Source organism: Hyperolius riggenbachi, chromosome 6, assembly GCF_040937935.1.
Source record: "Hyperolius riggenbachi isolate aHypRig1 chromosome 6, aHypRig1.pri, whole genome shotgun sequence".
Taxonomy (NCBI): domain Eukaryota; kingdom Metazoa; phylum Chordata; class Amphibia; order Anura; family Hyperoliidae; genus Hyperolius; species Hyperolius riggenbachi.
In genome coordinates this window covers 377,038,477-377,054,465 of record NC_090651.1, presented here as the reverse complement: position 1 = coordinate 377,054,465, position 15,989 = coordinate 377,038,477, and the positions used below count along the sequence as shown (strand labels likewise).

At 44.5% G+C, this 15,989-nt stretch overlaps 1 protein-coding gene across 1 annotated transcript in view; it reads right to left on the bottom strand.

The window, feature by feature from the left end:
• The window catches only part of LOC137522292 (uncharacterized), an 83,746-nt gene that overhangs the window by 57,155 nt on the left and 10,602 nt on the right, over positions 1–15,989 (bottom strand). The window contains exon 3 of the mRNA XM_068242322.1: positions 5,673–5,797. Within this exon, the coding sequence (XP_068098423.1) occupies positions 5,673–5,797 (125 nt within the window). The remainder of the gene's footprint in view (positions 1–5,672; positions 5,798–15,989) is intronic.

The window sequence follows — 15,989 nt, the reverse complement described above, 5'->3', positions numbered from 1 at the left end:
ATGGAAGGTCTCACTTACCAAGAAAGGTTAGATAAACTGGGTTTATTTAGTCTAGAGAAAAGACGCCTTAGAGGGGATCTAATTAACATGTATAAATACATCAGAGGGCAATATAATAGCTTGGCGGATGAGCTTTTTGTCCCTAGGCCTTCTCAAAGGACTAGAGGACATGATCTGCGCATGGAGGAAAAACGTTTTAGCCATTTATTTAGGAAAGGGTTCTTTACAATAAGAGTGATTAAGATGTGGAATGCATTGCCACAGGAAGTCGTTATGGCAAACTCTATACCTGCATTTAAAGGGGGCTTAGATGCTTTCCTTGCATTGAAAGACATTGATGGCTACAATTACTAGGTAATGCCTAATGATGTTGATCCAGGGATTTTATCTGATTGCCATCTGGAGTCGGGAAGGAATTTTTCCCTTTAGGGGCTAGTTGGACCATGCATTGTAAGGGTTTTTGCGCCTTCCTCTGGATCAACAGGGATATGTGAGGGAGCAGGCTGGTGTTGTACTTTATACTGGTTGAACTCGATGGACGTATGTCTTTTTTCAACCAAAATAGCTATGTAACTATGTCACTATGTATCACTTCCGGTTTTCCTATCCATATATCCGAATCTGGATACTGAGGTCGGATATCCGATTCGGATCTGGATTGGAAAATTTTGAAATCAGATATCCGACCTGGATCGAACGTTCGTGAACCGCAATAGACTTCAATGAAGAGGCGAACTTGAAAATTTAGAAACATTTATGCTGGCTAAAATGATAGAAAAGATGTTTCAAGGGGTCTAATACCTGGAGGGAGACATGGTTGAGTGGAATAGACATCAAAAGTCCCAGAAAAAAATCTGGATTTGACACAAAGCAGTGTTTTAAGGTCAGAAATATCATTGAATGTTCAATTGCAGGCCTACACTGCTTTACAACATCAGGAAGTGTAATCCAAGGGAGGAGGAGGAGGAAGGAGGGACTTCCTCCTCCTAATGAGGAGGAGGGTGCAGTGGCTGCATGGTGTAATGGTTAAGCGCTCTGCCTCTGATGCAGGAGACCAGGGTTTGAATCTTGGCTCTGCCTGTTCAGTAAGCCAGCACCTATTCAGCAGGAGGCCTTAGGCAAGTCTCCCTAACACTGCTACTGCCTATAGAGCACGTGCTAGTGGCTGCAGCTTTGGCGCTTTGAGTCCGCTAGGAGAAAAGTGCAATATAAATGTTATTTATTTGTCTTGTCTTTCAGGGAATTGTAGGATTTCAAAAGCCAGCTTACATAACTTGGCCGGGAATCGAACCCAGGTCTAGTGCTTGGTAGGCAGCTCTCTTCACCACTATACCACCACCAACACTACATGCTGTGCCATTATGATATATCCAAGAGAAAAATGAGCTTGCTTAGGGATTTGTAGGATTTCAAAAGCCAACTACCGCGTGGTAGCCAACTACCGCGTGGTATAATGGTTAGGATAGCAGCCTACCACTTGGTAGGCCTGGGTTCGATTCCTGGCCAATGTATGTGAGTTGGCTTTTGAAATCCTACAAATCCCTAAGCAAGCTTATTTTTCTCTTGGATATATCATAATGGTACATGCTAGGCTGGCCTCAGCATGTAGCATTGCAGTGTGTTGTGTTGGTGGTATAATGGTTAGGGTAGCAGCCTACCATGCGGTAGAGCCAGATTCGATTCCTGGCCAATGTATGTGAGTTGGTTTTTGAAATCCTACAAATCCCTAAGCAAGCTCATTTTTCTCTTGGATATATCATAATGGTACGTGCTAGGCTGGCTTCAGCATGTAGCATTGTAGTGTGTTGTGTTGGTGGTATAATGGTTAGGATAGCAGCCTACCACGCGGTAGGTCTTAGTTTGATTCCTGGCCAATGTATGTGAGTTGGTTTTTGAAATCCTACAAATCCCTAAGCAAGCTAATTTTTCTCTTGGATATATCATAATGGTGCATGCTAGGCTGGCTTCAGCATGTAGTGTTGGTGGTGGTATAGTGGTGAATATAGCTGCCTACCAAACACTAGACCTGGGTCCGATTCCTGGCCAAGGTATGTAAGCTGGCTTTTGAAATCCAACAATTCCCTGGAAGACAAGACCCTTCTCCTCCTCCTCCGGAGGAGGAGGAAGCTGTGGTGGGGTGCAATATAAGGAATAACAATCAACCAGGACCAAGCTAACTGTAACGATTGGTGTCAGTAAGCACAGATTTTCTGTTTATTGGTGATCTGCAGTATCACCAATAATACAGATGCTATATCTGATTATATGGTGATCTGCAGAATCACCAATAATGCAAGTATAGCGTGACATGATACTATCAGATGCAAGAAGGTGCTTGGCGCAATAGAGTATCTCTATAGGGCACAGAGATACTACCTCCAGTAAGCTGGAACAGCAGACAACAATAATATACAGTGTAAATTCACAAGTATGTGTAAAAGTCCACCACACAGTAATTCCTCAGAGGTGTGGTTACCTCTGAATGGGAATCCCGTGTGTGAGATCCTCCAAAGGACGGAGTGGAGGAGTCTCGGCCTCTAGCAGCAAGGGTTTGCTAGTGGCGGTCGTCTCAAAGAGGCAAGCCTCTGATAGAACCCTACAGTGGGAGACGTTCCACTCAAGGCAGAAAGGTCAGACACAATGAGGTTCGGCAACAGATCAGGCGGCAACAGTACAGAAACGTGAGACAAGAGAATAGTCGGAAACCAAGCTAATAGTCAATAACGGTACGGGCTGGCGAAGTACAGAATCAGGAAGCAGAAGAATAGTCAAGACAGGAACAGAATCATACACGATAAATCAAGACAGTATAATATGTGTATACAGTATATTGGCGATAAACCAGTATATAACACAATATCAAATACAAGGCTGACTAGGTGTGACAAGAGCCGGGGTCCTGCCAGATTATCACACGGGAACTGACTAGGTCTGAGTGCTGACACGGGGTATCGCAAACACAGACGAAGTGTGACTGAAAAGCACTTCCTTATATACTGCCTGGGAGAGAAGTCTCCAGATCAGCTGACACACTTTCTAGGGGTATCAAGGCGTGCCTGGTGCGCGCGTGCACCCCCTAGAGGCAAGATGGCAGAGCCCCGATGTGCAGCACGCCGGTGAGTGTGGCGCGGTGCACCTGGAGGATCTTGCACAGCGGATGCGGCCAAATTTCCGCATTCCGCATTGGAAACTCTCATGCTGGAACGGATGCGACCATATTTCTGCAATCCGTCCGGCGTCGTGGGATTTTCGTTACACTAACAAGCCTACAAGAGCCTAACTAAGCTTTCCCTAGCAGAGTCTGTCAGCAGCTGTCCCTTAACTAATTACTGTAGGCAGACGAGTGAGTAAAATGGCAGGAGAACCTTGCCTTTTATAAGGGGGGGTGGGGCTCCAGGAGTGAGTGTAGTCTGATTGGCGACAATGTGCCTGCTGACTGTGATGTAGAGGGTTGAAGTTGACCTTAATGGAGCATTATGGGGGCGAATCGAACTTCGGCAAAAGTTTGCCTTTGCCGGCGAACGCAAACCACCTAAAGTTCACCTGGAATCGTTCGAGGGCGAACCGTTCGGGCCATCTCTATTGCTGATACCACACATGTAGTAGTTACTAGGGGTGGCTACAATTGCTGATACCACACGTGTAGCAGTTACTAGGGGTGGTTAGAATTGCCGATACCACACATGTAGTTAGTAGTTACTAGGGGTGGTTAGAATTGCTGATACCACACATGTAGTTAGTAGTTACTAGAGGTGGTTAGAATTGCCGATACCACACATGTAGTAGTTACTTGGGGTGCGTAGAATATCCAATACCACACATCTAGTAGCTACTAGGGTTGGTTAGAATTGCCAATACCATACATGTAGTAGTTACTAGCGGTGGTCAGAATTGCCAATTTCCAAATCCGACAGAATTGCAAATTTCACCAGGTAATTCCAATTTCTGCCATTTATGTTACTGTAAACACCAGCAACTTTCACGGTTAATTGCAAAGCCTATATAAATGCAATCTTATTCTTCACCAAATTTGCCGGGTATATTTGCCCTTGCGGATTGATTTATGTGGGGATGACCACACAGATACTTAAAATGCGCATCTCTGCGCATAAGTCAGCTATCCGCTCGGGCACATCTGAACAAGCGGTTGCTAGCCATTTTTCTGCCTGTCGCCATAATGTTAGCCAGTTGAGGGTCCAGGTGATTGACTCTGTCCCCCCGCCACGCAGGGGGGGGGGGTGATAGGGTCAAATTATTATTGAGACGGGAGTTGTTTTGGATTAGGAAGCTGGATGCCCTTTGTCCAGGGGGTCTTAACCGGGAGTGCGAGTTGGGTCCATGTGTTTATAGATAGATGTCTTGTTGTTTATTGTTTGGTCTGGACGCCTGGAGTCTTCTTTTTGGGTTGGTTCTGTTTTTTTTCTCTGATCCTTCCCGACCTGCGGCCACAATTGGTGGCCGCCGGTCGGGGGGGAGAGGAGCTTATAGCAAAATTTATTATTATTTGTTTGAAAAAAATATTTATTTATTGACTATGTTGATTTGTTGGCTCTCCTGGACTGGCCGCCGCTGATATGTGGCCGCCAGTCCGGGTTGGCCTTCAAAGCATATTTTTTTTGATTTTTTGCCTGTTTCTTTCCCGACTGGCCGCCAGGGATGGACGCCAGTCGGGACAGAATTGGTAATTTTGTTCTCGCCAGCCCAGACTGGCCACCGCTATTAAGGCGGACGCCAGTCTGGGAGGGTGAGATGTGGTTTATTTTTGTTGTGACGTTCGGTGTCTGGCCGCCGCTGTGGGTGGCCGCCAGACACCTAGCGTGAGTTTTGTCATTTTTTCCTTTTTATTTTTTTCAGATTTTTCTTATTATATATTGTTGACACTCATTCCTATTAGGGTTAGGAGCATGTACATTTTTCAATCTGTAAAGATCAATTTTATGCGTAACCGGTATAGGCGATTGGATTGAAACGTCTATGGTTTAGACGTTTTTTTGCTTCCTTGTGTTTACACGTACGTTTATACGCATACGCATTAATTTTAACCATATGCGGATATCCAATGCGGATTTCCGCGTGGTTATAGTATTGGAATATTGTTTTTACGCGTACGTTTTTACGCATACGCATTGAACGCAACCACATGCGGATTTTCAACGCGGATTTCCGCATGACGGTTGAATGACATTTTTTCCATTCAGAACATGCTCTACCCTCATTGGTCGGCCCTCCAGCGGCCATTTTAAAATGATTGGAGTGTATAAATAGATGTAGTTCCCCATCAGGTCCTCCACCAGATGGGAGGGCCTGCAAGTAGGAACTTAACCTAATTGGTTGATGACAGGGCGTCCAGACCATTTTGATTGGCTCCCTAGTGGAGCAAGGACTATTTAAGGCTGATTGTGTTTCATGTATTCAGAGGGCTTGTCAGCTTGAGAAAGAGAGGAGGCGCCTCTTGAAACGTCGCACAGACTTGCCCTTTTTGTCTTTTTGATGCTTTAAATAAATAAAAGAGCTTATAATACACTTGAAGACGGTGCTGGGTCTCTTCTCTTGGGGTATATTTAGGAGAAAAGTGTGGACAATTGTAAAAATATTTCTAAAAAAAACCTTGCAGTTTTTGAGATAATCGATTAATAAACCATTAATTGAGAAACCATTATTGTCTAACTCACATAAACATAAGAGTGGTTATGTCCAAAAATAGGGAGATCAATGGAGAGAGGTATAGCTGGGGTACTTCCATCATCTGACTTTGGAGTAGTACCGTCTATTGCGGGTCCATAAGGGTAGAGGAGATCTAAGACAAAGAAAAATACTCAGATAAGTTAGAATTGTCATAACAGGTTACCGTATTTAGTATTTCTAGTTATAGAGGATTCACCAGCGTTCAAAACTTATATCACTGCAGAAATTATTGGGAGGTTTTGTGCAATAGCTCTGGGCATACAAGCAGTTACTGTTGCCTGAGTAGAAGAGAGGAAATGACCGGCATCAGAACGCATGTAGCAAAGATTGGGGGTAACAGGTGTTAGGATCCTCTGTGAAAGCCAGTGGCTCGGGGTGGCGCTGTTTAACAGTTGCGCGCATGGCGGTGGGGAGTATCCCTGGGGTGCGTTAAGCCCTTTATGCATATGATTATGTATTATGTGTGTGTGTGTGTGTGTGTGTGTGTGTGTGTGTGTGTGTGTGTGTGTATATCCTACTAATATAATAAATGGGAAAGTTTGGATGTTTGGATGTTTGTTACTCGATCACGCAAAAATGGCTGAACGGATTTGAATGAAATTTGGCACACACATAGTACATTACCTGGAATAAAATATAGGATACTTTTTATTCCCATAACCAAACAGAGACAAATACTGGAAAATGTAAACTGCAGCCATTCTTACACTGTTACACTGGAGGTGTGTTTAGCTTCTAAGGGTACAATGGTTAATTTGCATATATTCAGCAGTGTTGCTCTGGGAGACATCTCAAGCTCACTCCAACCTGAATTATCGCAAATTCTTTCTGTTTTAAGAAAGCAAACTTTTGTTTTTCTTAACATCTTAGTAAGGGGGCTTTTAGGACCATTGTAGTCCCTTATACACTCCAATGAGTTCTGGGTCACCATGACCTTGCTGGTTAGTCTGTACCTCTCGGTTGTTACAAGCCCTACTCCATAGAGCCAAATTATTCCATGCCATACACTGATGAGAATCAAACAATCCAAAACAGTCTGTATGCATGTTGCATTATTATGGCTCTGTACAAATTAACAAACTGACACATCATTGCATTCCAGTGGTTCTGAAGGTGTGTTTAGCTTCTAAGGGTAACAATGGTTAATTTGCATATATTCAGCAGTGATACACTGGGAGACATCTCAAGCTCACTCTAACCTGAATTATTGCAAATTCTTTCTGTTTTAAAGGGAAGGTCATCGGACGTCCGCCGGGCTGTACTGCGCATGCGCAGTAGTTCTGCGCATGCGCAGTACAGCCCGGCGGACGTCCGATGACGTCAGCGCGCCGGCGTGGGACGCAGAAGTCCCAGGAAATGGAGCGCAGAAGAGCCCGACCTGGCAGCCGGCCTGGCCAGGTCGGGTCGGGCACCGGAGACCACCGGGAGCCTGCGGAGCGGCGGCGAGGGCACCTCCTGCCTGCCACGGGCTGGAGGAAGCCCCAGGTAAGTGGAAATTTATTTTTATTTTTTTAATCCCCTCCCTGAACCTTCCCTTTAAGAAAGCAAACTTTTGTTTTTCTTACGCTGTGAATGGTAGGGTTCTCAAACTTTGCACAGTTGGTCGTTGGGTGACTGGGATTATTATTCAGAAAAGTGGTTGGAGCCTATAAAAGCCAATCAAAATTCACCTATTGATTTTCAAGGGGAATATTTACATTTCTGCCATTCTTGCACTGTTAATGGCACAAGCCTCAAACCTGGTACAGTTGATCATTGGGTGACTGGGGTTAAATTTCAGAAAGGGGGTGGAGCCACAAATAGCCAATCAGATTTGTTTCATTCCAATGCAAATTATTGTTGCCAAACACCGCAAAGCTCACAAACTTGGTAATTGAGTAATTGATTAATTGTGTGTTAGGGTTAGGAAAGTGGGCACAGCCAACACCAGCCAAATACATAAGCGGGCAACGCGGGGTCATAAGTGGGCGGAGACAAATACAAATTTTACTGGGAAATGTACACAGCAGCCATTCTAATGCTACGTACACACATGCGACAACGATCGTTCGTTAAGAACGACGAACGAACTTTTAATTGATGAAAGAACGACCTAAGTAAAGATAGTTTTAAAATGTGTGTAACGATCTGATCGTTAGAACGAACGTTACATCACAGAAAGCAACTATTGCGCCTGCGCATAAAAATGAGAAGTTCCATGGAGAAATAGTGAAATGCGCATGTCAAGCCTAGTACGAACGATCGTTTCCAACGATGTACTACTTTTGCAAACGATCGTCGTTGGTTAAAATCCGCCGAGACAGAACTTTCTTTTGTAGCGATTTGGCTCGTTCGTCGTTTGCCTTAATAGTCGGTGGTTCGTTTTTTGTAACGATCGTCGTTGGTAAAGATCGGGGAACGATCGTTACAAACGACTATAGTCGCATGTGTGTACGCACCTTTACACTGTTAATGGCAGGGTTCTCAAACTTTGCACAGTTGGTTACTGGGTGACTGGGGTTAATATTCAGAAAAGTAAGTGGAGCCTACAAAAAACAATCAAAAATTACCTATTGATTTTTCAGGGGAATATTTCATTGCTGCCATTCTTGCACTGTTAATGGCACAAGCCTCAAACCTGGTACAGTTGATCATTGCATGACTGGGGTTTAAATTTATATAAGGGGGTGGAGCCCCAATCAGCTAATCTGATTTGTTTCATTTTAATGCAGGTTATTGATGCCAAAGACCGCAAAGCTCACAAACTTGGTCATTGAGTAATTGAGTAATTGTGTGTTAGGGTTAGGAAAAGTGGGCGCAGCCAACACCAGCCAAATACATAATCGGGCAATGCTGGGTCATCAGTAGGCGGAGACAAATACACATTTCACTGAGAAAATGTAAACTGCAGCAATTCTTACACTATTAATGGCAGGGTTCTCAAACTTTGCACAGTTGGCCACTGGGTGACTGAAATTAATATTCAAAAAAGTGGGTGGAGCCTACAAAAGCCAATCAAAATCCACGTATTAATCTTTAAGGGGAATATTTAATTGATGCCATTCTTGCACTGTTAATCACCTGTACCTGGTACAGTTGGCCATTGGGTGTTTGGGATTCAAATTCAGAAAAGGGGTGGAGCCACAGCCAATCAGATTTATTTTATTTCAATGCAAATTATTGATGCCAAAGACAGCAAAGCTCACAAACTTGGTCATTAAGTAATTTTGTGTTAGGGTTGGGAAAAGTGGGCGGAGCCAACACCAGCCAAATACATACCTGGGCAATGCCGAGTCTTCAGTGGGTGGAGACAAACACAAATTTCACTGGGAAAATGTAAACTGCAGCCATTCTTACACTATTAATTGTAGGGTTCTAAAACTTTGCACAGTTGGTTACTGGGTGACTGGGGTTAATATTCAGAAAAGTGGGTGGAGCCTACAAAACACAATCAAAAATTACCTATTGATTTTTCAGGGGAATATTTAATTGCTGCCATTTTTGCACTGTTAATGGCACAAGCCTCAAACCTGGTACAGTTGATCATTGGGTGACTGGGGTTAAATATTTAGAAAAGGGGTGGGGCCTAAAATAGCGAATCGGATGTGTTTCATTTCAATGAAAATTATTCATGCCAAAGACCACAAATCTCACAAACTTGGCCAATGACTATTGACAATTGTGTGTTAGTGTTAGAAAAAGTGGCCACAGCCAACAGCAGCCAAATACATACCCTGGAAACATTAGGACATCAGTGGGTGGAGAAAAATACAAATTTCACTGCTAGAATGTAAACTGCAGCCATTCTTACACTGTCTGTCAATGGCAGGGTTCTTAAACTTTGCACAGTTGGTCACTGGGTGACTGGGATTAATATTCAGAAAAGTGGGTGGAGCCTACAAAAGCTAAGCAAAATTCACCTATTGATTTTCAAAGGAGTGGAGCCACAGCCAATTAAATTTGTTTCATTTCAATGCCAATTATTAATGCCAAAGACTGCAAAGCTCACAAACTAGGTCATCATCGAGTAATTGTGTGTTAGGATTAGAAAAAGTGGGCAGAGCTAACACTAGCCAATTACATACCCGGGCAACGCCGGGTGACCAGCTAGTATATATATATATATATATATATATATATATATATATATATATATATATATATATATATATATATATATTGTGCTTTGCAACTTATTGTGTGTATATTCTGCCTCTGAAGAAGCAGGTTGTTACCGGCAAAACAGCTGTCAGGCTTATACAGTGGCTGGATGGTGTAAGGTTAAGGGCTCTGCCTCTGACACAGGAGACCAGAGTTTGAATCTTGGCTCTGCCTGTTCAGTAAGCCAGCACTGATTCAAGACGAGACATTAGGCAAGTTTTCTTAACACTGCTACTATCTATAATTACACCCCCTAACAATGTGATAGACTAAAAAGTTGTTTTTATTTATAGATATACATATGCACTGAGGGAGATACGGGTACCTTGGCAGCTGGAAACAGCTGTTATTTTCCAAAATGCAACAAGGCTCACAGACAGGAAACAGTCAGGACCAAGGTCATGATATCACACTGTGGGAGGGGTTTCACCACAAAATCAGCCACACAGACCCCCCCCCCCCCCCCTGCCATTGATTTATTTGAAAAAAGGTAAAGATTTCTCGTGGGAAAGGGGGTATAAGCTACTGATTGGGATGAAGTTCAATCTTTGGTCACAGTTCCTCTTTGCCCAAATAAAGTCACTTGTTCTGCTCTATGTGCCATCTGCCAAACTCGATGTGAAAATGCAGTCTTGTCGCTTGTAGTAAGCCCCCTGGGGTTTTTGAAAGAACGACACAACAACAAAAAATTCCATTTTTCTGACATAAGTGTGTTAAACAGCCACAGGCTAAAAAGTTAATAGTCTTCTGTACTGCAGTGATGTATAATTACAACTAGGGTTGTCCCGAACAGTTTGCACGCAAACTTATTCTTGTGAACAACACAAGTTCATGTTCGCATCGAATCGCAAACTTTATGTGGGTTCGACCTGCCCCCTATACTACATCATTGAGCTAAACTTTGACCCTCTACATCACAGTCAGCAGACACATGGCAGCCAATCATGCTGCACTCCCTCCTGGAGCCCCCCCCCCCCTTATATAAGGCAGCAGCGTCGGCCATTTTCTCACTATGTGTGCTGCTGTATTAGTGAGAAAAGGGAGAGACATTGGAGAGATAGGGAAAGCGATAGTTAGGAGGTCTGTTAGCTTGCTCCTTGCTGATATTTGTTGATGAAAAGAACCCCAAAACAGCTCTTTTGAGAGCTAATGTTCTTGTGATGTGTTTTTTTTTGTGGCCCACTGACACTGCATATACAGCCCTGTCTGTCGCAGCTGGCCCTTGCTAATTGCTATACTGTGCCAGGCCCAGCACATTCAGTGCCTAGTGTGACTGCTGCACATTGTATTATAATACCAGTCACTGCATACATTTCACTGCATCTGTGTGACCGCACGCTGTTTTGAATACCACTCACTGCATACATTTCACTGCATCTGTGTAACCGCACGCTGTTTCATATACCAGTCACTGCATACCTTTCACTGCATCTGTGTGACAGCATGCTGTTTTATATAGCAGTCACTGCATACCTTTCACTGCACCTGTGTGATTGCACATTGTATTAGTCAAGTCAGTGCATACCTTTCACTTCATCCCCCAATATGGACAAAACAGGCAGAGGCAGAGCCAGCGGCAGGCCACCCGGCAGGTCTAATCGAGGTCGTGCTGTTGTGATTTCATGTGGCCCTCGACCAAAGTACAGTGTTCAGAAAAATGCAAGTGCCATCAACCCCCAATATTGTCAGGACGTAGTTGACTATTTAACACAGAACACCTCATCTTTCTCAGCTTCCGCACGGAACCATGACATATCTTCCTCCTCCTGCTCTGATTCTAGCACCCCACTTAACACTCCATCGGCAGCCATCACCAAAGTGCCATCATCCCAGGGTTCAGCTGTGTGGAAAAATTTTTGTGTGTGTCTGCCTCAGATGAGAGCAATGCCATCTGTACTCTCTGCCACCGAAAATTAAGCCGTGGAAAAATTAAGACCCGCGTAGGGACAACTACCTTACGAAGGCACATGATGAAAAAGCACAAACTGCAATGGGATGATCACCTGAAAAAAAGCAGCACACAAAAGCAAAGCCACACACCGCAGTTGAAGATAACAGGCTGCAATTATTTCTCAAAAAAGGCAAGGCAAGTGGTGTCATCTCTGGCACACAGTGTTGGGTCAAGGGTCCATCTGACCATGGATGCCTGGTCTGCAAAGCACAGTCAGGCCTGCTCGAAGACTAAGTCAGTCCCCACACACAGCATCTCTGCCTGCATGCCGTGTGACTGCCTGCACCATAAGTCGGTCCCCACACAGCATCTCTGCCTGCAGGCCGCTTGACTGCCTTCTCCACCACCACCAACAGGGTCCTGGACTCCAGGTGGATTCCTGAATTGTTAAGGCCGCTGCTAGCAGCGGCCGCTTTAATAATTTTTCTGGTGCCTGTACATGCCTAATTTTTCTGGCTGCACTGCGGCTGCAACAACAAAACAAAAGGCATGTACATGTGTCAATTCCCCTTCGTGATTGTTACCTTGCCGCAGTGAAAGGGCTTGCGTATCACAATGAAGCAATGACCGCCGGCTATATGAGTGTCTCGGAGGGGGGGGGCATACCCAAGGTAATAAGGTTGTTTGCTTCATTGTGGACAGACCAAATGTGAACATCTGGGCAGTCACTGTTGTTCTGTCATTGCGCTACCTCAGCCCACCTATATGGGCTGGAGAACCGCCACGGCCTGCACTCTGGCCATGGTGCGCACCAGTCCAGCAAGGCCATCACTAAACAATCAGCTGTTTGCGGTGCATTACACAGTGAGTTTGGTCTGTCAGTGTGAAGCAGTACACTCATTTCACTCCCTGATCCATGTATACACACACAATGTTTTCAAGCACTTTAGGCCTACAATTTAGGAATGCAATGTGATTTCTGCCCTTTAGGGATTATAGGGGTGCATCAAATCCGTAATTTACCCTTGGACTTTTGGTGTGTATCCCACTCCGCCATGCCCCCCTCCAGGTGTAAGACCCCTTGAAACATCTTTTCCATCACTTTTGTGGCCAGAATTAGTGTTTGTAGTTTTGAAAGTTCGCCTGCCCATTAAAGTCTATTGCGGTTCGCAATGTTTGCTGGTTCGCGCAAACTTTCTTGCAAGTTTGCATTCGCGGTTAACGAACCAAAATCCGCAGGTTCTCAACATCTCTAATTACAACAGCACAATTAGGGAAAGAGGCGCCTTGATTTGAATAAAAAAAATCCAGAAGGTCCGCACACTCAAAAAGTAAACTTCCAAGTTTTATTCAGACAACGTGACAACGTTCCATTCAAAAAAAACAACAATTCGTTTTGGGGCCCCGTGGGGTCCCCTTTGTCAAGGCACCATTCTGTTTGTGTTGTCCCGTTGTCTGAATAAAACTTGGAAGTTTACTTTTTGAGTGTGCGGACCTTCTGGATTTTTTCGTTTGACTTATATGGGTCCTTGCACCTCAATCGTGGTGTGCAATCTTACATCGATCTGCTGATTTGAATAAAAGCTTTTAAATATATGGATATATAAACGATCAAGATGAACTTTTTTTTAATTTTTAATTGATGATGTATACAATATCATCAATTGAAACCCCCCCCCCTTTTTTTCTTCTTCTTTTTTTTGTATATAATTTGTCATTTTTTCCATATATATATATATATATATATATATATATATATATATATTAGAGTAAGTGCCTCAACCTTCAAGCAAGAAGAAGAAGTAGCGCCCCGCCCCCAGGGCCGGTCCAAGCAAGAAGAAGGGGCTGGTCCAAGCAAGAAGAAGAAGTAGTGTCATATCAAACCAAGGGCAAAGAGGGATAATTTGCATATTCAGTAACAGTGCATTGTGGGTAACCACAAATGTTCACTTATAGCTGAATTATTGCAGATTTGCTTCTGTTTTAAGAAGGAAAATTACACCGAGCTTTGCTTTTTTTTAGTAGAAAGGCTTTTTGGTCTCTTTTATTCTCCTATACATTCTTAGTAGTTTGGGTCACCCTGAGCTGCTTGGTTACTCTGTTGTACTGGTCCAAGCCCTATCTCATACAGCCTTATCAATCCCTGCTATGTACTGATGAGGATCAAACGGCTGAAATAGGCTGTCACATGTGGGTTTGATATGACGGTGTAAAGCTTAAAGGTAACCTTAAGTGTGGCAAAAATAAATGATATTTTCTCACCTGGGACTTTCCTCAGCCCCCTGCAGCCGATCGGTGCCCTCGCTGTGTCTTGGAGATCCTCCCGTCCTCGCCGGCGACCACTTCTGTTTTCGCCGCCAGGACCCGACAGGCATGGGAACGCGAGTGATTATTCGTGTTCCCAGCCACAATATCGCCCCCTATGCTGCTATTGCGGCCAGGAGGCTGCAATAGCAGCATAGGGGGCGATATTATGGCTGGGAACGTGAAGAATCACTCGCGTTCCCATGCCTGACGGCCAAACCGGAAGTGGTCGCCGGCGAGGACGGGAGGATCTCCGAGACATGGCGAGGGCACCGATCGGCTGCCACACTTAAGGTTACCTTTAAAGCTATAGGCTTGCTTCACTTAGCAAGGGTGAAACTGAATAATTTGCATATTTAGTAGCGGTGCATTGTGGGTAATCACAAATGTTCACTTATAGATGAATTATTGCAGATTTTCTTCTGTTTTAAGAAGGCAAATTACACCAAGCTTTGATTTTTTTAGTAGAAGGTCTTTTTGGTCCCTTTTATCCACCTATGAATTCCGATTGGTTTGGGTCACCCTGAGCTGCTTGGTTACTCTGTTGTACTGGTCCAAGCAATATCTCATACAGCCTTATCAATTCCTGCCATTTATTGATGAGGACCAAAAGTCTGAAACAGGCTGTCACATGTGGGTTTGATATGGCTGTATAAAATTTAAAGCTATAGGCTTGCTATTAGAGATGGGAAGTTCGGATCTTTTCAATGATCCGGATGATTCGAATCGGATCATTGAAAAGATCCGGATCTTTGATCTGAATCTTGGATCATTTTACTAGGGAAGCATTCGGGGGGGTGAAATGACTAGCAGGGCAGGAGAAGGGGAGGGGGGTGGACGCACAGAGAAGGGGAGAAGATGGACAGAGGGCAGGGAGTGGACAGAGAAGGGAGGAGGGACGAGCAGGGAGCAGAAATGTTTGTTTGCACACAATACCCACATGCTGCAATCATATGCTTTACATATATTTCACCTATATGTTCATCTGTATACTCTGAATGCAAGTAAAAGAAAGCATTCCCAGAAGATGAGTGCAGCTGTTTAGAGCGAGTGCAGGAGGATCATATTGCTGCAATCACAGTGCCTGCAAAGTTACTGAGCCAAAAGTTTCCAATGTGTTCACTGTGCACAACTACGGAACAGACAGCCTATAATGAGCAGCACATTTCAGCCAGTATGTGTGCTCTACACATATCTGGCAGTGGCACCCACGTCCCCTCTACCTGTCCCTGCAAGGCTGGCTCCCCTGAGTCCCCTCCAACAGAGTGATCCATATCTGCTCTGCTTCCAGGACCCCGCTGAGAGGGGGCGTGTCGCTCCTGCTCCCGCCCCTTTTGCGATCCGAATCACTCATTTTGATGATTCGGATGATTCGACTCACAAAATAGATTCGGATCAAAGATCCGAATCGTTCATGATCCGGACAACACTAAACATCAGTGGTTCTGGATGCTTGCTTGGCCTACTAAGGGGAAAAGGGGTAATTTGCATATTTAGCAGCAGTGCATTGTGGGTAACCACAAATGTTCACTTATAGCTGAATTATTGCAGATTTCCTTCTGTTTTAAAAAGGCAAATTACACCAATACAGTGTGCGGCATTGTAGGAAGTGACGACAGTGGAACGCACGATGGAACACGGAAGAGGTGAGACATCCCCGCCCGCTGCCTCTTACTAATAGTGGCGGCTGCTACTGTGCTTAAGCAGGAGGGGGACCCAGGTGAGGGGGGGGGGTTCCTGCTGAGCTTAAGCTGGAGGGGGAGTGCACATGGGGGACGCAGTTGAGGGGGGGGTCCAACCCCCTCCCCGCCGCTGTGCCCAATACCCCCTTCCTGCCCTCTACCCTCTTTTGCGGCGTATGATACGCCACGGGTCGGCTAGTATATATATATATATTAGACTAAATCATCAAGTTTGCTCTTAGATATGAGACACAGTAGTGTGTTCTCCTTGATGTGTGTGTGCGTGC